General features: G+C 59.3%; 1 protein-coding gene across 5 annotated transcripts in view; it reads left to right on the top strand.

Moving 5' to 3' along the window:
- RASGEF1A (RasGEF domain family member 1A) overlaps window positions 1-23,009 on the top strand; it is a 78,053-nt gene that overhangs the window by 43,333 nt on the left and 11,711 nt on the right. For 4 of the 5 annotated variants that reach the window (XR_012512779.1, XM_039477918.2, XM_003930015.3 and 1 more), the window contains exons 2-11: window positions 14,087-14,290; window positions 16,521-16,643; window positions 17,905-18,042; window positions 18,951-19,172; window positions 19,583-19,657; window positions 20,057-20,149; window positions 20,633-20,735; window positions 20,814-20,893; window positions 21,633-21,824; window positions 22,754-22,877. Coding sequence is in view for 4 of the 5 variants with exons in the window: in XM_003930015.3 (XP_003930064.1) it covers window positions 14,087-14,290; window positions 16,521-16,643; window positions 17,905-18,042; window positions 18,951-19,172; window positions 19,583-19,657; window positions 20,057-20,149; window positions 20,633-20,735; window positions 20,814-20,893; window positions 21,633-21,824; window positions 22,754-22,877 (1,354 nt within the window). In the remaining variant the exon portion in view is untranslated. Of the gene's footprint in view, window positions 1-12,682; window positions 14,291-16,520; window positions 16,644-17,904; window positions 18,043-18,950; window positions 19,173-19,582; window positions 19,658-20,056; window positions 20,150-20,632; window positions 20,736-20,813; window positions 20,894-21,632; window positions 21,825-22,753; window positions 22,878-23,009 lie in introns of those variants that run through there. The other variant, XM_074382089.1, reaches the window with a different exon arrangement.

Genomic DNA, 23,009 nt, shown 5'->3' with positions numbered 1-23,009 from the left:
TAATTTTTTTGTAGAGACAGGGATCTCCCTCTGTTGCCCAGGCTGGTCTTGAACTCCTAGGCTCAAGCGATCCTCCCAGCTTGGCTTCCTAAATTGCTGGGATTACAGGTGTGAGCCACTGTGCCTGGCTGTCCACTTTGAGGCCCTAAGGATCACAACACGTTATTACAGGTTTTTGCGAACTCGTAGTCTTGGGAGTGGCCAGTGTCTAACCACTGGTTACAGGCCCCCAGGGCCAGGGGACACACAGCAGGTGACAAGAGACCTGCCTGTGTCCACGGCACGGGGGTGGCAGTCAGGATATGTGTCCATGTGCTGTTTCCCAGAGGCTGCTGAGCTGAGCAAGCTATGGCTCTGTGACCCAGCAGGGAGCTGGGTGCTCCCTGCCCCCACCCCCATGACTGGCCCAGAGAGAGCTCCCTGCTCCCACAGCCATCCGCCAGGAGGATGACAATTCAAGCGAGAGAAATGGATTTTTATTTGTTTTGAAACACAAAGGGAAAATCTTTGCTCAGCCTAATTAGATGTCACTTAAAAGCAAAAGAACCATTCGGTCCTTATTCCATATCCCAGCACCCTGGGTGGCTGCCGAGGGTGGAAGCTGCGGCTAACTGGGGGGACCGGCCTGCCTGTGGCCTGCGCGGCTAGCTATTCCTCCTGCCTCTGGAGGCCCTCAGCCCCGACCCTGCACGCTCGCTGTCCCTCTCTCTTGGCCATGGCCTGCTGCTTCAGGCTGGCTCCATGGCTGTCTGGATGTAGGCAGTGTGCCTGGGTGTGCCTGGGCAGGACAGGTGCTGGTGCCTTCTTACCAGAGCTGGCAGGCACCCTGGTTACTGCCCAGACCTGATGAGCAGCAGGACACCCTGCTCTGTCCTGCATCATTGGTGGACACCCCATCTAGGACAGGGACCCCAGAGGGGTAATTTCACTTGGTGTGGAATCTGTACATGCCTCCCAGCCCCCTCCTCTGTGGTACCTTGGGGGTCTTCCTGGAAAGGACAGAACTGGCTGCCAAGGTTGCCAGAGTTTGCACATGACCGCGTCCAAGCCTGCACCGAGCTCCGTGCCTGGAGGCCCAGGGCTGCCCACCCATCTGCAGGAGGCTCTCATTACCCCTGCAGAAGCCAATGGCGTCGACCCAAGAGGGAGCGATGCCAAGGGAAGGGCAAAGCAGGGCCCCCGAGGCGGCTGAGTGGGAGGCCAGGCTACCAGCGCCTGCCTGGAAAGGGCAGGGATTCTCTGAAGTCCCACCTGCTGCATCCGTGGGCCTCTTGAGTCTCAAGAATGCAATGGTTCTTGGTGGACAATGACGTTCTGTGCCCTGAGCAGCCCCCAGAAGAAGCTGACTGGAAAAGGGAGAGGCAGAAACCCAGACTGGGCAGAATTTGAGGAGCGTGAAGAGGAGATGGCCAGATTCCTTCAGTCAATTCAAATTGTATTGAGTAATAGAAGGGAATTCAGAAGGAAAAAATGAATCATGTGTCTGTAACAAAGCTTTAATTATCCGTGTCGCGCCCGTGGCCAGGCCTCTGGAGCAGACGCCCTGCGAGGCACGGTTGCACTGGTTCCCATGGCAGCCGCCTCCTTGCTGGAGTCCGGCCTGTGGCCCTTGGCCAGGCCCCGGAATTGCCCTAGCCAGTTCAGAAGGTTGACCAAGGTAAATCCCGCCCTTTTTCACAGCACTTGAAGTTTGGCTTATGTGAAAGTGTGGCCCTGCCCTCTGCTGCCTGACGCCGCCTGCTTGTTCTGGAGGATGGAGAGGCAGGGGCTGCAGGGAGCTCCCTGCCCTGCTGCAGGGATAGGTACAGCATGCGCTCCCAAGGACTGCGCTTCTGCAGAGGACACAGGGGTTGAGGGAGAGGAGGGTGAGGACTGGAGAGGCCAACCTGGAGGGGAGTGTCATCCCCAACGCCCCCCACCCCGAGGCCAGAGCCAGCTCTGAATCCCGCATGCCTGGGACAGGACAGTGCAACCAGGTCAATGGGTCCACCTGCCTAAAAGCAGGAGGTAGCTTCTCCTCACTCCTTGCTGTCTGCAGCAGGTGGACTGGCTGTCCCAGGCATGGGAGGTGAGAGGGGACTCAAAGGTGGGATGAGGGAGCGGGCAGCACTAGCCCCCAAGAGGTGTGTGTCTAGGGAGGCAGCTGGGTAACCTATAGGACCGCTAGTGCTCTGCAGTGCCAAGGCCGTCAGAACCCACCTGGCACTGAGCCTGTCCTGAGCTTCGTGGCTGTACTTAGTGCTCATGGTCTGCTGGGAAGCAGGTGCTAGAGGTGGCTTCTCACAGAGGAGGGTGCTGGCTCCCAGCTGGGGTGGGGCCCACTCACTTCCTGCTGGATGTCCAGCCTATGCCTTGATCCAGCCTGGGCCTGCAGCTGGCCCCTGCCCATCTGCTGTGCATGGCCTCAGTAGAGGGACAAGGCCTCCCTGGAGTTAAGGGAGACGTGTTTCAGCTCAGGATGGTTGGAGAGCTGGGGCTTGGGGATGGGGAGGACAGGGGTATTTGAGTGTAGGCTGGGTGTTTGGGGGAGGGCCCTTTCTGCCCTGGGTAGGGAGTAGGAGGTAGATGCAGCTCTGATGTCTCCCATCTGCTGTCAAGGGCAGGTCTGGGGCCAAGCTGGGCAGAATCATGGTGTGGCTTCTAGAGTCCTGGCTCTAGTCCCTCTAGTAGGCACTAGAATCTCAGATATGTTGGAGACTAAGCCTGAGACTCTCCCAGGCAGGTGTCACTTGCCTGCGTATGGTGGATAGATGATGTCCAGAGGGACTGGGCAGTGGCCGGTCACCTGGCCTTCTTCCACAGAGCCGGGAGGGCCTAGGTGTGCTGGGGATGGAGGCACTGAGGCCAGTCGTCCTGCACCTAGGACTGCAGCACCAGCCTGGGGAGAGCATAATAGGGCTGGCATGAGAAGAGAGAGCATAAGCGAGGGACACAGGTTGCCAGGACAGGGGTGTTAGAGAAGTGGGAGCAAAGAGGGATGGGAGGGGTGGGAGCTGTCTGGGGCAGACACCCCTCCTCTCAGCTTCACACAGGTTCCCCCACCTCGCTGCCTGCAGGGCCGGGTTCTAGCATGCTCCGCCAGCCAAGAGTGCAGCAGCCCCACTCCCTGCGGGGCATCAGCCCCTCCTGAGGCTCTCCCCACCTGGGGTCCCCTGCCAGTGAGTGACATCAGGAGGTAGGGGTGGCCCCTACCTCATTTCTCCCCCTCCACCAGTACCTCTCAGTACAGGTGGGATCCTGGAGGCCTCTTTACTGGTCTGGGAATGCAGCTCTGTACCTGCAAAGTCAGAGGATGGAGAAGGGTGAGTGGCAAAGGATGCCCAGCTGCCTCTGCCATCTCACCGGTCCTGATGGAGCTGGGGAGGGAGGTGGAGTGAAGTCTGTCCTTGCTGCATGCTGGGTGGAAGGGCTACCTAGCACTGTCTCCTATCCAAGAGGGAGTCAAAATCCTCATTGAGGCAAAGGGCCCACTGAAGGTTTAAGCAAAAGGTGTGTATTTGCACAAGGAATCTTATCACTGTGGTGCCTGCCTCCCATGCACTCAAATAAGCACTACACTTACACGTTGCACCTGACTCCCTGCTGAGCCCTCCCTGCTGAGTAAGGTGAGGACCCCCACAAGATGGCCCCCCAAGGGAGTCAGGGGTCACCTGTTGCATCCTGGGGGAGCCTCCCGGGGAGGGGAGCCTCATTCCCGATGTCCTGGTGAAGGAGCCCACGTGAGACCCTCGCAGAGTGGGGCAGGCGGCCCACGCACTGTAGGCACAGGCCCTGAGTGTCAATGGTGGTGGTGCGATGTGCTCGGGGTGCTGGTGGCTCCGGTGCCCCGCCCCTGGCAGGGTGGGGACCAGGCTAGGTTGAGGGGCAGCCTGGCACTGCTGGGAGTGCTGACTCCGACACTTCACAGGTCTAGGTTTAGCAGGGCAGACACACACATCATCAGTTAGTGCATGTTTTGCAGTGAGTGAGCCAGCTAGGAGGTGCCCCAGGGAGGGTTTGCCAGAGAACAAATGGGCCGGAAGCTCCCAGGCCTTGGCGCCAGCCCTTCTGTCTGCTCACTCCGCTCTTCCTTTCCCAGAAGCTCCTTCCAGTCGGCTGAGGCCTCACCTCCGCAGGGAGGCCAACCTCACCACCCAGGCAGCGGTTACCACTTTCCCACCCACACTCCTGACCTTCCTTCTCCATGGGAGCACTGATTCTCTCCTAACCCATAATATCATGTCACCATCTGTGGCCATCAAGCCTGCCACCACATAGGCTCTGTGTGGTGTTCTCTGGGGGCAGAGAGCCCCGTTTTATTCCCTGGTGTATCTCCAGTATGTAGGCGGGGATCATTACCACTTGTGAATGAGTGAATGAATGAATGAGTGAATGAATGAATGAATGAATGGGCAAGGAGTAGGGCTCTGGGAACACCCACCTCCTTTCCCACCCCAGTGCCGGTAATTTCAGAGAACTGGCCAGTTATCTCTTGAAGGGTGAAGGGCCCATTCTGTTGGGTCCCTAGCAGAGCTGGGCTCACATGCATCCGGGCCAGGCACAGGTAGGTGCATGGGTCTATCCCCTCCTGAGGCCCACCAGGGTCAGGGCACAGGGCTGCCCCCAGCTCCCTCCAGGAGCACGCTCTCCCCACCAGCCAACAGAGGGGAGACAGGCAAGAGGTGTAATTTTCAGTTGCTAATTGTGATGCCCTGCAGCTTGCTGAGCTAAAAATAGTCTCCGTTTTTGTTGAGTAGGTTAAAAAATAGAAGCCCACGTGCCGTCTCAGAAAGAAGCCCCCCTGCCAAGGCTGGCAGAGGCAGGGGGCTGGCTCGAGCCCCTCCTCCACCTCCTGGCAGATCCCTGGGACTCATGCAAGATGGGCCCTGAGGGCTGTTTTTGTCCCAGTTTTCTAGGAAGCTGGGTTTCTTAATTTGGGGTCCACATATGAGCTTCTAGGAGTTCATTGGCCTTGGAGTCCTCTGCAGAAGGTTGTGGGAATGTGTGCTTGTCCCCATGTCCGGCCTCAGCCTGCGCTTGATGCTTAGGGGGCCATGCTGCCGCCAGGCGCTCTCGGGGGCAGTGCTGAGGTCCGAGGAACAGCAGACAGACCTGGGCAGATGTGCACGTCATGGCCTCGTGGGTCCTGTGAGCTGAGTGTCAGTGTCCCCATCTGAGAAACGGGCCTCTCTGGGCTGCCTCCCTGGGTGAGGGAGAATTGCACCGTGGAATGGCCAGTGCATGGCTCACTCTACCTCCCAACGATGAACACTTAAAGCACAGCAAGGTTAGTCAAGTGAAGGCTAATCCCTGCTTTTAGAAGTTTCCAGAACTGCAGACTCCAGGATCCAGAAGGGGTCCTAGAATTCCGACTGTGCTGGGAGTCTGCCCTAGACCACTCCTCTCTTTGGAGTTGAACGAACGCCTGACCCTGCTCCCGTCCGGCTGTGCAGGAAACTCTGACCCCTCCCGGTCTGTTGCCCCCACTCTCTACTGTGGTGGGGATGGTGGTATTGGCGAATGGCCACTTACCCCATGGGACCTTCTGATGCTCTTCCCTTAGTGCCTTTTGGGAAGATTGACAGATGAGCTCTGTGCGGGGGGTGGGTGGGGGACAGGATGCTTGTTGACCCCTGCGTCCCCCTTCCCTGGGGATCTTTTATGAGGCCATGGTGGTATCAGGCCTTCCATGGCTCTGTTGAGTCTCCCCATCGCTGGGCATCCTCAGTATAGGACACAGAATAATCACCCGGGAGTGGGAAGGGACCCAGCTGCTGCCCAGGCCTGGACACTCGAGTGGGTGCACAGGAAGATGACAGGCACAGCAGGCCCTGGCCGAAGTGAGGCTACAGGCCGGGGCTCAGAGCCTCGGGGCCTCCATTGTAGCTGCAGTTCTTGGGTTCCTGGGGGACGGTGCGGGGTGCAGGTTCTCAGAGCCCATCTCAGACATGGCTGGAGTTTGAGTGGAGGGAAGGACTGTGCACCAGCTCAGGAAAGGTGTACATGCTGCGTGGCTGCTCCTCCCGAAATTCGCATCCAGCTTTGGGACACCTGAGGCCAGAGGCAGATGCCCTGTCTCTGTGTGCTGCCCGGGGGATGGGCGTGGGCCACATTAGAAAGCTGGATAGCAGGCTGGGTGTGGTGGCTAAACCCTGCAATCCCAGCACTTTGAGAGGCTGAGGCAGGCAGATCACTTGAGGCAAGCCAGGGGTTCGAGACCAGCTTGGCCAACATCATGAACCCTGTCTCTACTAAAAATACAAACATTAGCTGGGCATGGTGGTGTGCACCCATAATCCCAGCTACTCGGGAGGCTGAGGCAGGAGAATCGCTTGAACCCGGGAGTGGAGGTTGCAGTGAGCCAAGATCATGCCATGGCACTCCAGCCTGGGCCACAGAACAAGACCCAGCAAGAGCAAAACAACAAACAACAAAAACTCTCCAAGGTCTCTTGAAGAGACTGCAAAAAGGAATTTCATTTATATTCTTTCACAAAAACCTCCCTCTTTTCCTCTGTCTCCCAGGATCTCTCACGGCACCGGGGCTGCATGGGCTCCTTCCTTTCTGAAAAGGCTGGAAAGTTTCTCAAATCCTGGCTGCCCCTCCCCTCTTTTTACCCTGGGCCCTCAGTCTAGCCGCTTCCATTCTTGCTGTCTATGCTTTTTTTCTCTCCCCAAGCTATTATTTTCCTTTATTCATATGTGATATTTCACATATTGATGGGATACCTGTATTTTTCACATGCATGGAGTGTATGATGATCAAAGCAGGGTATTTGAGGTGTCCATCATCTTGAGCATTTATTGTTTCTATGTGTTGGGAGCATTTCAAGTCTTCATCTCTTTTGAAGTATACAATACGTCGCTGCATACTGAAGTCACCTGAGTCTGCTATGGAACGTTAGAACTTATTTCTTCTATCTAAATGTGAGTCTGTACCGGTTGACCAAGCTATCTTAGTTTTCTGCTCCTGCCCTCTGGTAGCCATTACTCTACTGTCTATCTCCATGAGAGCAAGGTTTGCAGCTCCCATCTGAGTGGGAACACGCAGCACTGGTCTTTCTGTGCCTGGCTTGCTCCGCTTAACGTAGTGACCTCTGCTCTCAGTGCTGCGTGTTTGGTGCAGTGTACTCCTTAGAAAGTGCGGAGCGGTGTGTGCACCTGTGTGTACACCTGTGTGTGCACGTGAGTGTTGGGGAGCTGTGAATATTCAGAAGCTAAAGTTTTAGGCTGTGTCCCCTAAAAGTGCCTCTCCCCTCAGTTGTACCGAAGCTCGGCTTTAGTACGTACCCGCTGGAAAAGGTCCCGGAGATCCAGGGCTGTGTTCCCGGAGTCCCTCAGCCAGAGACCCCAGAGTGGCGTTCACTTGCTCTGAGGCACACCCCCGTATGTGAGTGCTCATGCTGGGCTGGAAGCCACACTCCTTGTGTCTCCTCCCACCCACTAGCTCCCAACAGCCACCATGAGGTTCAGGTGCCAGCGCCACTAAGGCTCACACAGACAGAGGAACTGCCCTCAGCCGACTGCCGATGGGAGGCCTGGCTCACATGTGGGTGCGGGCTCCTGGCCTCCCCTCCTGGCATTTCAGAGCCATCAGTGTGTGGCTGTTCTAGAGTCAGAGGGGGTTGAGAAACCAGATGACAGCCCCTCCTCATCCTTGGAGCTCAGAGCTCAGGCGAAATCTTGGCTGTGCTCACTTTATTGGGAAGCACGATTCCTGGCAGCGGGAGGCCGAGGGCAAGTGGACAGATGCTGGGATGTGTTCCAACAGCTGGCGTCCTGGGCATCTCTCGGGAGGCTCTGTGAAACTTCTGCCTCAAAACAGTGCCTCTGGGGTGAGGATCCCTACAGGGTGTTACCTGCCCCAGCCCTGACCTCGCCCAGGGCTGGTGGTGTGGTATGTGCCCATGGCCCTAAGAGCCTAGGTCAGAGGCCACAGGTCAGAAGCAGTGGCAGCCAGCGCTGGGCCACTGGGCACTGTTGAGGCAAGGCCCAGACGTGGATGGCACAGAATCACATATCTGGTTCCACTCCAGGCACGTATCCGCTCTAGCTTCCGTCTCCACTTCACCCTCACTGCAACCCTGCAAGGAGACGGGACAAGAGATTCTACACCCAGTGTCCAGCCAAGGAAGCAGGTTCAGCGCTGCTCAGAGGCTTCCTGCGGGTGTCGGGACAGAGCCCATTCTCCAGAGTGCACAGGCCCAGGACCTGCAACTGCAGGAAAGAACTCAGGTGTTCAGGGATTCAGACAACGGTGTGAGAGACTGGGGGTGCAGCTGTGGGGGGCCTCTCAGGATGGTATCAACCTGTGTCGGACCAAGGAGGGATAGCAGCAAAACCCCATTAGTCACTTCATCCTCTTGGGGACAGCAGCACACGTACCAGGTGGGCACCTTGGGCCAAGACTGGAAGGCTGGGACAGCCACAGTCAGGCAGAGTAGTGGAGGCCCCAGTGGGAGGGTGACGGTGCAGCCACAGGAAGCCCTGTGCCTCCCCTTTGACCCTGCTCCTGCTGGCTGCAGCGCATCCTGGCAGGCAGGTGGCAAGGGCCTCTCGTTTCAGCCTCTCCCAGACAGCCCCCACCCCAAGGCTCCCACAATGCCACTGAGGCTGGGGAGGGCACGGGTGTGACCCTCAAGGCCCAGCCAGGACAACTTCAGCTCAGATACAGGAAGGACCCCCTTCTTGGATGGTGCCCCCAGAGAGCCAAGTAAAACCAGGTATGGAAACCAGCTCTCTCCCTGATGGAAGAGGGCCCCAGGGGTCTCACCAGCAGGCTGGGCCCCTGGTCCTGCCCTTGTGCCCACCGGCCTGCGTGGGAGGTGAGAAGGGAGTGAGGCACGTCCTCAAGGAGGCAGTGAGTCACTTTCCCCCGCCTCGCTGTGAGCACGTTTCTTCTGCGTTGATTAGCTCTGTAATTAGGAGGCACTTTCCTTCCTGCCTGAACAGAGGTGGTGCTGCAGGGAGCCAGAGGGGCTACTGGGTGCAAGCCACTCCCTGCAAGGGGCCGCTGCTGTTTTAGGCCAGCTCAGCTGGACCTGGGGTGGAGGTGAGGGTTCCCACAAATGCTAGTCCAGCACACTGGCTGGCCCTGGCCCCATGTGCACCTACATCCTGGGGGTGCTTCCTGAGTCCTCCATAGGGTCTGCTGCCTCGAGATGGGTCTGGTGCAGCCAGGAGCAGCTGAGGCAGGAGACAGGCTCCTTGTGCTTCCTGGAATTCTGTGGAAGATGCCAGGGTCTCTCCTGCCCCTGAGACTCATTAAATCAGAGTTGTTGGGGTGGGGGTCCAGCATGGTGTCTTTGAATGAAAAGTCCCCAGGTGGTACTGGGTGTGCATGTACTATAGCTGAGGACCTGCCCTGGTTTGTTTACTGATCAGTTGATTGATTAAGGCAGGGTCTGGCTCTGCTGCCCAGGCTGGAGTGCAGTGGCATGATTACGGCTCACTGTAGCCTCAACCTCCTGGGCTCGAGTGATCCTCCTGCCTCAAGCTCCCCAAGTAGCTGGAACCACAGGCATGTGCCACCACACCTGGGTAATTTTTTAAAATTTTTAGCAGAAACAGGGGTCTCTGTGTTACCCAGGCTGGTCTCCAACTCCTGAGTTTAAGTGATCTACCTACCTTGGCCTCCCAAAATGCTGGGATTACAGGCATGAGCCACTGTACCTGACCCCTGCCCTGGGTTAGCGGGTGCAGCTTACCTGAAGGCTGAGGCTCTCACGGGCAGGCTTCCTGGGCCTTCCATTCACCTGTACACGAATCACCTGGTGTCTTGCTCAGCAGCAGATGTGACCCAGCAGGACTGGCCTGGAACTTGAGATCTGCACTTTGACGATCGACAGGTCATGCTCTAGCTGCAGGTCCAGTGACACTTGGAGTCTCGAGGCTGTAGGGAAAGGTCTAGAACTCCAGTGTGCAGCTGAGCTACCTGGAGTGGGAGTGCTGGGCCCACTCCCACCAGTTTCTGGCTCAGGAGAAGGTGCTGCTGCTGCTCAGGGGACCACACCTGGCCTTAGAGCATCCCTGCAGGGTCTGGCTCTCTGGGGTCAGGGTGGCCTGCTCTGTCCAGGCCACGCCCAGCTGGACTTCGGGTGGAGGTGAGGCTTCCCACAAATGCTGGTTGAGCAAGCTGGCCCGCCCCAGCCCTGTCTCTGCCTAACCCCTGGGGGGCTTCCTGAGCTCTCCACAGTGCCCAGACACACAGGACCAGTGTGTCTAGAGCAGGCGTCCCCAAACTATGGCCCGTGGGCCGCATGTGGCCCCCTGAGGCCATTTATCCGCCCCCCTGCCGCACTTCAGGAAGGGGCACCTCTTTCATTGGTGGTCAGTGAGAGGAGCACAGTATGTGGTGGCCCTCCAACGGTCTGAGGGACAGTGAACTGGCCCCTGTGTAAAAAGTTTGGGGACGCCTGGTCTAGAGTAAGTGGTGCCTTCTGTGTGGGCTGTAGGGGCACTGAGCAATCATGGTGGTGGGAATCAGCTCCTGGGGGTGAGGAGGCATCATGTGCCCAGCACCTTACCCAGGGTCTCATCTGATCCTTCATGCAATCCTCTGAAGTAGTGCTCCCCGTGCCCATTTTACAGACAAGGAAATTAAGGCTCCACCGGTTTGATGATCTTGACGAAGCCACGAGAAGTGGTGGAGCCAGGCTCAGACTCAGCCTCCCTGCCGGCCTCTGCTGCCCTCTGCCGGTGACCTGGGGCAGTTACTCAGCCCTCATCTTCCTACAGAAATCATGGGTTCTCTGGGAGCACAGGGGTGACTGGGAGGAGTAACTGGGACTCTAACCTTGCCATTCTCAGTGTTCAGCACCCTGGCCATCGCTGTACCATGATCACTATTACTGTGACTGGAGCCAAGGGCCCAGTGTGCAGCTCTTCCCTGGGAAGGGCCACCTGGGGGTGGACACCACTGTTCGGACACACAGGTGTGCAGCTGCACGTCAAAGTGCCTGCCTCTGCTGTTGGGGATGAGGAGGACAGAGGGTGCGAGAACAAGGGACCTCAGGGCCATGTGGGGGTGGCCGGCAGGGGGCCCCGCAGGGGAAGTGCTGTCGTCACCATCATTTCACAGCTGGGAAGGTCAAGGGCTGGCCAGATGCACCCAGGAACAAGGACTGTGCCTGCTTCAGGGCCAGGATTCCTGCCCGGGAGCACCCATGTGGGGAACCTGCCTGTCCACTTGGCACTGAGCCTCGGAGACCCTTCCTGAAGTGCTTTGTGGCTAGGCAGGGTGGGCCCTGCTAGGCTTGGGGCCCTGCTAGACCTAGCACCTGCTGGGTCTGGGGGATGCCCCAAGAGCCCCTACCTTTCAGGGGTAAGGGCTCTTGGGGCATCCCCCAGACCTGCAGGGTAACTTGGTTTGTGGGATGGGGGAGACCTAACCCTGGGCCGTGTTTCTGGGTGGGTCTCCAGGTAGGCAGGACAGGAGGAACCCAGGGCACCCCACCTCTCAGGTCGGTGTGGCTCTACACGGCCCCCCTCAGGCTCTGCTGACTCTCTGAAGGGGTTTTGAGATTGCATGGATCCCCTGCTTGCCTGGGACACTCTGCATACACCCCCGTCAGGCCTTCACCCTCGAAGGTGACCAGCTCCCTTGTGGCCTACCCGGCCCCTCTCTGGCTGCTGACCAGTGGGCTGCGTCCCCAGGCTGGTTCCTCAGCTCCCAGGCAGGCCTCCCGGCACTGAGGCAGGTCTCTCAGCAGGCTGGACGTGGGGTGGCCTTGCCCTGTGGGGGGTCAGCAGGGGCTGAGTTTGTGGGGTGCCAGAGTGCATCCCCCACATATAGTATGTCCTGACCAGAGCAGCCTGCAGCGGGAGAGGCCAGTGGCTTGGCAAATGCCCCCTCTGATGACCCCAAGAGCTTGGAGTGGGGAGGCCCAACTGATCAAGGTTACTACCTGCTGGTCACCTTTTGAACCCAGAACTGTGTGATCGTGCGGAAGTTGTCCTGCCGTGCATTGGCCTCAGGTAAGATGCCTGGGGCCAGGCTGAGCAGCTGTGGGCAACAAGGGGTCTGTGAGCCTGCCTTTGTGATTTCATTGCACAAATGGTCATTGAGTGCCACCCTGGGCCAGCAGTAGGACAGACAAGTGAATGAACAGCCACTTCTGGCTTCATGGGTCAATAGTCTAGGATAAACCCAGGGAGGCTTCCTGGAGGTGGTGACACCTGGGTTGGACTTGGAACTCCTGGGGTTTCCTTAGTTGAGTTCCTTCCCACTGGGCCTCAGTTTCACCATCTGAAAAATGAAGGATTGGCTCACATTACTGGTTCTTGGGCTGGAATGGAGGGCATGTTGGAGTACAGAAACAGCCCACTCCTGAGTTTCTGACCAGCAGGTCTGGGGCTAGGCCTGAGAATGTGCATTCTAACTTGTGTGAAACACCGCAACTGGCCTGAGTTTGAGGGGAGCATTGTGTGAGTCTGAACCATGACCTCCCTGCCCTGCAGTAGGGGCCGCACCGAGCCTGGGAGCCTGGACATCCCACCTGGCCTCATCGTGGGGCCTTTGGTTATGTTCTTGCTCCCTTGCCAAGGATTTTCTAAGAATTCCAAGGAAAGCTTTAGGTGTGTGGTGGGAAAACCAGTGTCGTCTGAGCCAGATGCCCTTTTTCCTTGACAGGAGCAACAGGTGCCAGTGTGGGGGGGCGGGGTGGGGGGTGGTCAGCTCTCTGCTTGTATGGCAGGGGACCATGGTCCTGTCGTGGCACTGAAGTAACCATGGCTACCATTTGCTCTGTGCAGTAGGGAAACATGGCTCAGCGGCTTGTTCCGTCCACAAGGCCTGTGCTGAGCACCTGCAGCTTGTCTGAGGAGGGCATGGGAGCATTTCCCACTGCTTCCTGGACAATGACCTCCTGGGCATGAGGAGGGAGCCCTTCCCCAGGTGGGGGGGCAGTGTGACTTTGGGCACATGCCCCGGGAGACCGCCACCAGTGACAGCAGAGGGCAGCCAGTGCAGTCGAGGCCATCTGTGGCCCTGCTGTAGCAGGAGGGTCTGGCTCCTCCACCTGACTTCAGCCACTGGCACCTGCACTGCCTGCCCTTGAGGGCCAGGAGGGTGAGGCTGGCCCTATGTGTGGCCACCCCCAGCTCTTAGGCTGGCAAATGCTGCATCGCGCAGTCCCCTCTTGGCTCTTCTCAGGCGTGGCTGGCTGGCTGGGGCAATGGGAAAACAGACCCAGAGGGCTTCAGACTCCCTTGAGCTTCACAAGAACGCCCAGCTGCAGGGTGAGGTGACACCCTGCGCCCCATCACAGCGGGCCATGCCATGAGAGACAGTGGGCACCGAGCCCATCAGGAGGCCCGGCTGCTCAGACACGTACATCTCAGGGACACTCAGACTCGCAAGCCCCAAAGCCAGTTCCAGATTTCTCCCCAGCCTCGCCCGCATGCCCTGCCTTGTGCTGTCAGCCGCTCCGCCCAGCACCTTCACCGTTTGGAGTGACCCTGCTTGCCTTCCCCAGGCACGCTGTCCCTGGGCTGTGGCAAGGCCCACCATTGGCTTTCAGATGCCTCCTCTGCAGGCTCCCTCGCCCACAGCAGCCAACACAAGTCAGACCACGGTGCTCAGAGCCCCAGGCTCCCACCTCAGGGAAGCAGCACGTGTGGTGGGGCCAGCCCTGTTTTCAGACTGCCCTCCCCGCTCCCCGCTGCACACAACTCTGGGTCAGGACCTCGACACTCACTGTCCCTCATGCCCTGAGTGTTCCTTTCTTGTCCTGGAAGCTGTGTGGCCAGCCCTATCAGCTGTTCACAGCCCTCTCGCCCCAAGCGGCCCTGACTGCCCACCACAGGTTTCCTGTCTCTTCTCGGATGTTTTTTCCAGAGTTTATCTTCTCTGATGGCTCTGAGTGTCCAGGCCCCTGGAATGAGGCCTGGCCTGCAGGGAGCTGAAGACACAGTGATCAGATGTGCAGAGGCTGGGGGACACTGAGAAGTCTGCCTGCCCCGGGATGGGGGTGTCCCCTGCCAGTGTTGCTGCGCTCCCACCACGCACTCCTGCCCACATGCACACAGGCTGCAGGCTGCTTGGAAGGAGGGTCTGGGGAGCTCTGGAGGCACCTTTGATGCCTCATGCCCTTGCTCTTCTCTACCAGGAAACTATGCCCCAGACATCTGTCGTCTTCTCTAGCATACTTGGGCCCAGCTGTAGCGGACAGGTGCAGCCTGGCATGGGGGAGCGTGGAGGCGGGGCCGGCAGCGGCTCCGGGGACCTCATCTTCCAAGATGGACGCCTCATCTCTGGGTCCCTGGAGGCCCTGATGGAGCACCTTGTTCCCACGGTGGACTATTACCCTGATGTGAGTGCCTGGGCCCTTGTGGGGTGAATCTAGTGGGGTGACCTGGGCTCCAGGAAATGTCGGGTGTGGGAGGGAGGCCCCCATCGAGAGGTAGAGCTGGACAGGGCTGCAGGAGGGGTGGGGCAGTGGGGGGCCCAGGCCCACCTCCAGGGCCTTTTCTGCCTTCTGCTCTGCGTATACCCCCAGCTAGGCAGGGGGCCTAGGGAAACCTGCTGTGACTTCCCTGCTGCTGCCCAGACAGGAGGCGATGATCCTGGGGACACGGGAAGCAGAAACACACAAGGGCTGAGCAGGGACCTGAGTTTTGAGCAGGGCCTCCAGGAGGAAGAGGAGTTTTAAAGGGCAACTCCTGGCGAGGGCACGGCCAGCCAAGGTCCTAGAGCCCAGGGCTGAGCTGGGAAGCTGGTTTGTACATAAACCCTGGGGGTCCAGAATGAAGAGATGGTCTGGCCTGCCCTGCCCTGTCAGCAGGACACTGTTCAGGCTGCCTCAGGGACTGTCCTTAGGCAATAATCCAAATTCTCCCTTTCACCTCAAGGTGGCATGGTACATTCTTGGATCAGAGAAAGCATTCCCTTGTCAAGTGTGGCTTCCCTCCCCAGGAGGGTGATGTCTCTTAGCAGCAGTAGCACTGGGCCTGCCAGCTCCCTCTTGTGAGCTGAGCTTCCACCCTCTGGGAGGGCTTGTCCTGCCTGCGTCGTGCTACCCCCTCTCCCTCCCTGCCCTGCTTGTCAGCCTGGGAGTCAGACAGCTTGCAGGGAGGTGGTTGGGAGGGATGCCACCCTCCAGCTTCCACTGAATGGGGCTGCAGTCAGCCCGCTTCACCACCTGCCAGGCCTCCTCCACCTTCCTGGGCTTTGTGGGCAGCCTTGCCTTTGTGTTGCCCACTCCTCCTTCTCCTCCTCCTCCATCTGTCCTTCCGTCCGTCCCGTAAGCCCTGACAGGGTTTGGCTGGGGCAGTGCAGACAGGCTGCTGAGTGCCCATGGGGGAGGGACAGGCGAGGGGCCCAAGGCCCTGAAGGAGTCCAGGGCAGGGCTGTCTGTGGGGCAGGGGCCTCAGGCCGAAGCTGGAGACGCCGCCCCTCTCAGAGGCCTACCCCAGAGGAGCCGCCAATGTGGTCCCTGCGCCCTGAGATCCTGTCCGCTTCCCAGGAGAGGACAGAGGGATGGCAGGGCCAGGAGAGTCCAGTTGGGCATCAGCTCCTCCCTGCCACCCCGCCCATCCCCATGTGCACAGGTAGTCGAATACACTCACACACACCCACAAGCAATGCACACACAGTCGCTGTGCTCCTTCCTGGAGATGCACAGGCTCCCCTTGGGTGCCCTGCCCTTAGCTAAGAGTTCCATGGCAGGCTTTTCCTCCATGTCTGAGTTGTCTCCTTAGAAGGGGACCCTGAGAGATGTGCTGGCTTTGACCCCCAAATCTCCATGCTGCACAGCCTGGGGCAGGGCATGACAAGTTTGCAGGATGTTAGAGGAGTCCCCAATGCTCCAGGGAGGGCTGCGGTGGGCAGTGCTAGCCCAGGCCCCTGAGTCCTGCTCCAGGAGGCCTGCACATCCAGCAAATGCAGTCTGGTTTGCTTCTGGCTGGGGCAAGAAAAACCGTGTTATTTGGGAGGGAGTAGGGGTAGAGGCTCCTGGAGAGCCCAGAGCTGGTCAGACAGTGCAGGGGCCCCAACAAGCATTGCCCCTCAGGCCACACCCCTGCTGATGAGGCCTCACCCCACGAATCAGCCCTGCTCCTAATAGGCCCCGCTCCTGTGCCAGCCTCCCTGCACCCCACCCTACTGTCCTCTGACCTCCGGCCCAGCTCACAAGGATCTGGAGAAGCAGCTGGCTTGCATCCTGGTGCAGCGAGCACCATGGGCCGGGTAGCAGGCCCACACCAGCCCACAGAGCCCCACCAATGTCCCAGGCTGGGGTTAGCCCTATGTTGGAGTGGGGCAGAGGGTGCTGGAGAATCCCAGCAGAGGAAGGCTGCTAGGAGCCCTCGAGAGGTGCTGGGGGGCGGGCTCGAGCTGTGCCTCCTAGGTGGGCAGGGCCGGGATAGCAGTAAGAGGAGGAAGGGCCTGCAAGGCGAAGGGAACCTGGCAGGCGAAAGCATGGCCGCCAGACGGTCGGTGTTGGGCTTGGGAGGCAGCCGGGCCAGGCGAAGGGGCGGTGAGTCCCTGGGGTGCCGCCTCTGCCGAGCCTGACCGGCCCTCCGCCCTCTGTCTCCTGCCTTCAGAGGACATACATCTTCACCTTTCTCCTGAGCTCCCGGGTCTTCATGCCCCCTCATGACCTGCTGGCCCGCGTGGGGCAGATCTGCGTAGAGCAGAGGCAGCATCTGGAGGCCGGGCCTGAAAAAGTGAGACAGGGCCTGGCTGGGGCATGGGCGGGGGCCGGCTAGGGTTGGGACTTGGCCGGGCTGGGGCTGGGGGGCGGGGTCCAGGGTGGAGCCTGGGGCGGGGTCAGGGCTAGAGTTGGGCGTGGCCTGGCTGGGTCTGTGGGGCGGGGTCAGGGCTAGGGGATAGGGAGGTGGCCAGTTGGGGGGGCTGAGGGGCGTGGTCCAGGTTGGGGCCGGGGGGCGGGGTCAGGGCTGGGGTTGAGGCGTGGCCTGGAGGGGGCAGGGGGCAGGGTCCGGGCTAGGGTTGGGCGTGGTCTGGCTGGGGCCGGGGGGCAAGGTCAGGGCTGGGGTAGGGGCGTGGCTTGGCTAAGGCATGGGGGCGGGTCTGAGTTGGGACGTGGCGCCACGCCGGGCTGGGGTGAGGTCTGGGATGGGGCTGTGGGTTGGGTCTGGATTAGGGGCGTGGTGGGGGGGCCGGGCTGGAAGCGTGGGCGGAGTCCCTTGGTTTGGAGGCGGTGCAGCATGGGCAAAGAAAGCTGCGAGGCAGCGGGCTGGGTGGTACAGGGGCTCTGGGGCAGGGTCCAGCGGGCTAGGTAGGCTGGCGTGGAGCCTTGGGGCACGCAGGAGGTAGTTGGCCCGTGGGACGTTCTTGGGGGTTGGAGGGTGGGGTTGCATCTCCCGAGCGTCGGGCACAGTTCTCCCTCCGCGGGGGCAGAGGCCGCGTGGGCAGCTTCCGAGAGGATCGGAGTCATCTTGGCCAAGAGGGCTGGTCCCCATGCCCTAGGCCCTGTGCTGGGTGGGGTCGTGCGTGCCTGTGGACTGGGTCGCGGGGGCACGTCGCCTCCCCTCGGGGTCGCACGCTTTCGAGCACAGCCGCCCTGCTCTCAACCGCAGGGGGCAGACGGGAGCTCTCCTCTAACTGGATTGCTTAGCTTGGGTTTTTTTCTTTTTTCTTCTTCTTTTTTTTAACTGTATTCTTTTTATAGGTAACTTATAATTATAGCAAATGGAACTAGTTTTTTGTGTCACCTTAGATATGGGGTAGGTTTTTTGAATATAATTTATTTAAGTGAAAACGAAAGCCGATTTACAGGGAAGGAACCAAACAGGAGTCTGGGGTTCAGGTTTGGTCAAACCGCAGGTGGCACGCAGCTGGGGACTGTGTTCAGCACTGGCCCTGGGTGTGGTGGGGGTCCTGGAGGTGTGGGGCGGTTGCACTATTTGCCATCTTGTTCCCCACTCTGGCTTGTGGAGCCTCACTGTGTATCCCCTGCTGCCCCAGGCCAAGCTGAAGTCCTTCTCAGCCAAGATTGTGCAGCTCCTGAAAGAATGGACGGAGGCCTTCCCCTATGATTTCCAGGATGAGAAGGCCATGGCCGAGCTGAAAGCCATCACACACCGTGTCACCCAGTGCGATGAGGTGAGTGCTCCCTGGGCCCTGGCCATGGTCCTTGGGTGTGTGCGGGGGTCTGCCCTCGGGAAGGTGGGGGCTTTGGGGACAGCTCTGTATGTGGTCCCCATTCATGTTACTCCCCCAGGAGGATTGCCGGGTGGCCCCATTCAACCTCCCTTCCCCAGGATGACAGCTTAGCTGGGCAGCAGTGGACCAGGGTCACCCATGATAATGCATGCAGGGACCTTGTGGCCTGGTTTCAGGCCTGGTGATTGTTGCCTTGACCCTCTCCTGGCCCTTGCTGTCTTTGTCCCTGGAGTGGGATCCTATTGAGAGTTTGTAAGGTGCTGCCTGTCCTGGATTAGTGAGGAGGAGGTGGGGATAAGGCTTTAAATTGGCCTCCCATTTTTCAAATGTCCTTACCCTTGCCTTTGGTGGAGAGGGAACCAGAGATGCTGCGGCCAACTGGGCCTCCAGAGTGGAAGCATTCCTTGTGCTTAGCAGCTCCTGTTCACCCAGAGTGCTCCAGGAGGAGCCAGAGACCCCAGGGCACCCCCTACCAGGGGGTGGAGGACCCTGGCTTTGGCAGAAGCCTTTCCCATGCCTGAACTGTCCTTTGGGCCCTTCCTGCTGCAGGAAGCACCTCAGTGGGCTGCCTCTGAAAAAGTCATGCTTTTTAGACCCAGAAGGTCAGCCCTGAGCCTGTCTCTGCCTTTAGCCTTGTCCTGCAGCAGGACAGCCCACTGAGACCCCCTCACCCAGCAGTCCTCAGAGGAGCCCACACTGTGCCCCACTTTGTCCTTGAAGGCCTGAAGGCTCAGGTTTAGATAGGGGCTATGGGCTCATGTTGGTCAAGCACATTCCTGGAAACAAGATAGTGGTGGTGGCCTTGCTGTCAGCCCATGCTGGCACCCTTATTGCCCTTGACCCCACAGGAGAATGGCACAGTGAAGAAGGCCATTGCCCAGATGACACAGAGCCTGCTGTTGTCCCTGGCTGCCCGCAGCCAGCTCCAGGAACTGCGAGAGAAGCTCCGGCCATCGGCTGTAGACAAGGGGCCCATCCTCAAGACCAAGCCACCTGCTGCCCAGAAGGACATCCTGGGCGTGTGCTGTGACCCCTTGGTGCTGGCCCAGCAGCTGACTCACATTGAGCTGGTCAGTGCTGCCTCGTGCCCTACCTGGGGGGTGGGGGCTGAGGGACCACAGTGTCACTTTCGGCACAGTGCTGCAGGTCCCTGCTAGTCACAGAGCCATCCGGAAGCCTGCTCGCCAGCCCTGACTTCTATGCTTCATGCCGGGTGTGTGTCTGTCTGAGTGGCAGGCACCTCTGTGCCTGGCACTCACGTGTTCAAGAGCATAGCAGTGCTGTGTGAATGGGAGGAGCTGGGGCAGTATCATCCTGCAGTGGGGACCACAGTGGCCCCAGGATGGAGGACTGACCTGGGAAGCAGTGAAGGGCCTGCGTCCTGGGCAGGCCCTCCTGTCCCTGTCCCCATCCTATGCAGCACTGTCCTTTCTCCTCCAGGGGAGGCTTGTCACCTTCCCTTTGCTGTCTCCCACCCCAGGACAGGGTCAGCAGCATTCACCCTGAGGACTTGATGCAGATTGTCAGCCACATGGACTCCTTGGACAACCACAGGGTGAGTGGGCCAAAGCCCGCAGCACACTCCGGCACCTCTGCCAGCCCTGTTTTCCAGGCACCTGCACCCCATGCAGGGTGGGTATGGACCTCACTCAGCATGCCCCGAGTGCTTCTGGAGCACTGGGCCGTGAGCCCCAATGGACGTGGCACTGGCCCTTCTGGCACCTGCTCCAGGAGGCCTTAGATGGCCATACTGGTGCTGGGAGAGGGCACAGACTCCGGTTGGGGAGCCAGCCTGGCCCGCCAGCCCTGCACTGGTCAGCGAGGAGCTGGCAGGCATGACTGATGCTGCTGCAGGGCAGGCCGAGCCAAGGCCGGGGACCAGGGCCAGCTGTGGGGACTGGGTTTTCCAGTCAGAGCCCTCCAGGCCCCCTATGACCTGCTGTGTCTTTCCCAGTGCCGAGGGGACCTGACCAAGACCTATAGCCTGGAGGCCTACGACAACTGGTTCAACTGCCTGAGCATGCTGGTGGCCACTGAAGTGTGCCGGGTAAGTGCCCACGGCAGACATGGTGGGGTGGCTGCCATGCCCACACCCAGCGAGGCCCTGATCCTGCCCCAGAAGTTAGGTGATGGAATTTTAAGAGTAAATGCACAAATCCCTGTTGCATTGGCAGGGCCTTGGTGGTCCCCCAACCCTGACATATAGTGAGGTGTCTTCAATGACAACAGACACCGCGTCCATGGAGTGTTCCCCCTGTGCCCAGCACCATTTGTCTCACTCATGTGGGGCTTTTCCAGCTCTCACAGCCCCGGGAGGCAGACGGTACCCTCCCTTTGATGGCTGAGGAGCCTGAGTATAGGCCGGGCACGTGTCTGGGCCTCCTAGATGCAGCTGTGGACATGGACCAGCCCATGGCGGCTGGAAGCTAAGTCCCAAGGTCCTCCCTGCCCCTCTCGTTCCTCTGCCCGGTGGCCCCAGCTCCTGCTCTCCACTGGCCTTGCCATGCTGAGGTCACCTGTCACCTTCTAGGTGGTGAAGAAGAAGCACCGGACCCGCATGTTGGAGTTCTTCATTGATGTGGCTCGGGAGTGCTTCAACATCGGGAACTTCAACTCCATGATGGCCATCATCTGTGAGTGACTGGGCACCAAGGGCGGGGCTGTTGCATGGCCTGCCTCCTGGCCCTGACCCTACCTGCTGTTCTCTGCAGCTGGCATGAACCTCAGTCCTGTGGCAAGGCTGAAGAAAACCTGGTCCAAGGTCAAGACAGCCAAATTTGATGTCTTGGAGGTAGTCACCTGAGCCCCTGTCACAGCTGCAAGCTGCACCCACCTCGTCCTGCAAGAGCCTGAACGGGGCCCTGACAGTGGGGGTGGGGGGCTGCCCTCCTCTCCCTGGGGTCAGCACCTACAGTGCTGGTTGAGCTGGCCTGGTGTGTCTGTCCTCCAGCAGCAGGGACTTAAGGCATCCTCCATGACTTCAGGCAGAACTGGCATCGCATAAGGCGAGTTTCAGAGTGGAGAGCGGTTAAGCAAGAGTTTGACAAGAGTGGGGTTGATCTGGAAGACACTGCCTTTTCCTTGGTCAGTGTCTGGTCTCTGGGTCCTGGCTGGTCTAGATGGCCCAGAGGCTGGCAGACAGGGTCACCTGCAGCCTTCCTTAGATGTGTGTGATCACAGAGTCGATTTTTGCAAAGCATGTGTCTTGTGGAGCTAGTCAGTTCTGAGAGGTGTAGATCTAAGTAGAGGAGCAAAGGGAAGTCTTGAAGGAAGAAGGGCGAGGGTCAGGCCTGGCAGGCAGGGCAGCGACACTTCTTCATGGCTTTCCAGAGGACGCCAAGAACTGAACTCAGAAGCCCTGGCTGCAGGGCTCAGCCAGGTGGGCGTCCTCTCCCCCGCGCTAACACCGGGGCTGCCCAGGGGCCAGGTGCCTTTCCTGTCCACTGCTTTCTGCTCTGCAGATGGGTGTCCTGAGTAGGTCGGAGGGGCATGGGGCTGCGATGCTTACCAGGTCCTCCCTGTGCCCACAGCATCACATGGATCCGTCCAGCAACTTCTGCAACTACCGCACAGCCCTGCAGGGGGCCACACAGAGGTCCCAGATGGCCAACAGCAGCCGTGAGAAGATCGTCATCCCTGTGTTCAACCTCTTTGTTAAGGACATCTACTTCCTGCACAAAATCCACACCAACCACCTGCCCAATGGGCACATTAACTTCAAGGTGAGCTCAGCTCCATGGGGTCCCAGCACAGGGCAGGGGAAGCAGAAACTGAGCTACTGGAGCTGCCAGGCTGTGGCCTTGGGTCAGGGTCTGTGGGTTTCCTAAGCCCTGCCTGAGGTTCACAAGGGCCTTCAAGACTGAAAGCCTCAGGGTGGATCAGGGGTGCTATTTTACTGCAAGGTGTGAAGTGAGCCCCCCTGTACTTTTGGGTGGATGGCCTGGTTGCAGAGCTTGGAGTCACAGAGAATTGTATTTATCCAGGACTGTGGTTCCAGCCTGGCCCCACCAGGGAGACAGTCCTGTACACCCCTGTGGGATTGGGGGTCAGGAGTGCTTTAGGCAGGAAGGGACTTGAGCAGGGAGGAGGCGGCAGAGAATCCCAGATGGAAGTGAAGAGCCTGCCTGGTGGGCCTGAGGGTACCTAGTGAGGACGGAAGGGCAGGACATAGGTGGCAGGGCAGGTTTAGGGGGCTCTGGGCTGCTGGATGCCCACTTCACACAGGTGAGGGTGGGCAGGAACTGAGATCCCTCTGAAGGTCCCAGAGAAGGGACATCACGACACATTCTGGCAGGCGCTGCTGAGCTAGGTGTGGATGGGGTGCCTGCACTAATGACACCAGACTGAGCCTCCAGCTGAAGTCATCAGTGGGGCCCTCTTTCGGTCCCCACACATAGAGGCACAGACCCTGCTGCTGGCCTGATGGCCCAGGTGGAGAGCTGGACAGAGTGGCCTTGGAGAACACCTCCTGGCTCTGAGGCTGCACGACGTGCCACCATGGTCATGGACTCAGCCTGCAGGGCCACTGTCCCATCTTGCTGGGACCAGTGAAACAAGCAGGAGACTGAGGCCAAAACCTACGTCTCCTGCCCTGACTGAGGGTTTGGAGCTTAAAGTGACAGATAAACATCAGATGGTTTTGTTCCTTCAGAAATTTTGGGAGATATCCAGGCAGATCCATGAGTTTATGACATGGACACAGGTAGAGTGTCCCTTCGAGAAGGACAAGAAGATTCAGAGTTATCTGCTCACAGCGCCCATCTACAGTGAGGAAGGTGAGGGCCGCCTCCCAATGCAGCATGCCTCCCTCCCCACCTGACTCACGGTCCAGGCCCTGTGCCCTTTGGGGTTGCCCCGGGAGGTGGCTTGCTGGCTGCTCCATGCCACACAGGGCTGCCCCTGCTAGC

Source organism: Saimiri boliviensis, chromosome 12, assembly GCF_048565385.1.
Source record: "Saimiri boliviensis isolate mSaiBol1 chromosome 12, mSaiBol1.pri, whole genome shotgun sequence".
Classification (NCBI taxonomy): Eukaryota; Metazoa; Chordata; class Mammalia; order Primates; family Cebidae; genus Saimiri; species Saimiri boliviensis.
Note: the sequence above shows the minus strand (reverse complement) of the source record. Positions and strands in the feature narration are given on the sequence as shown.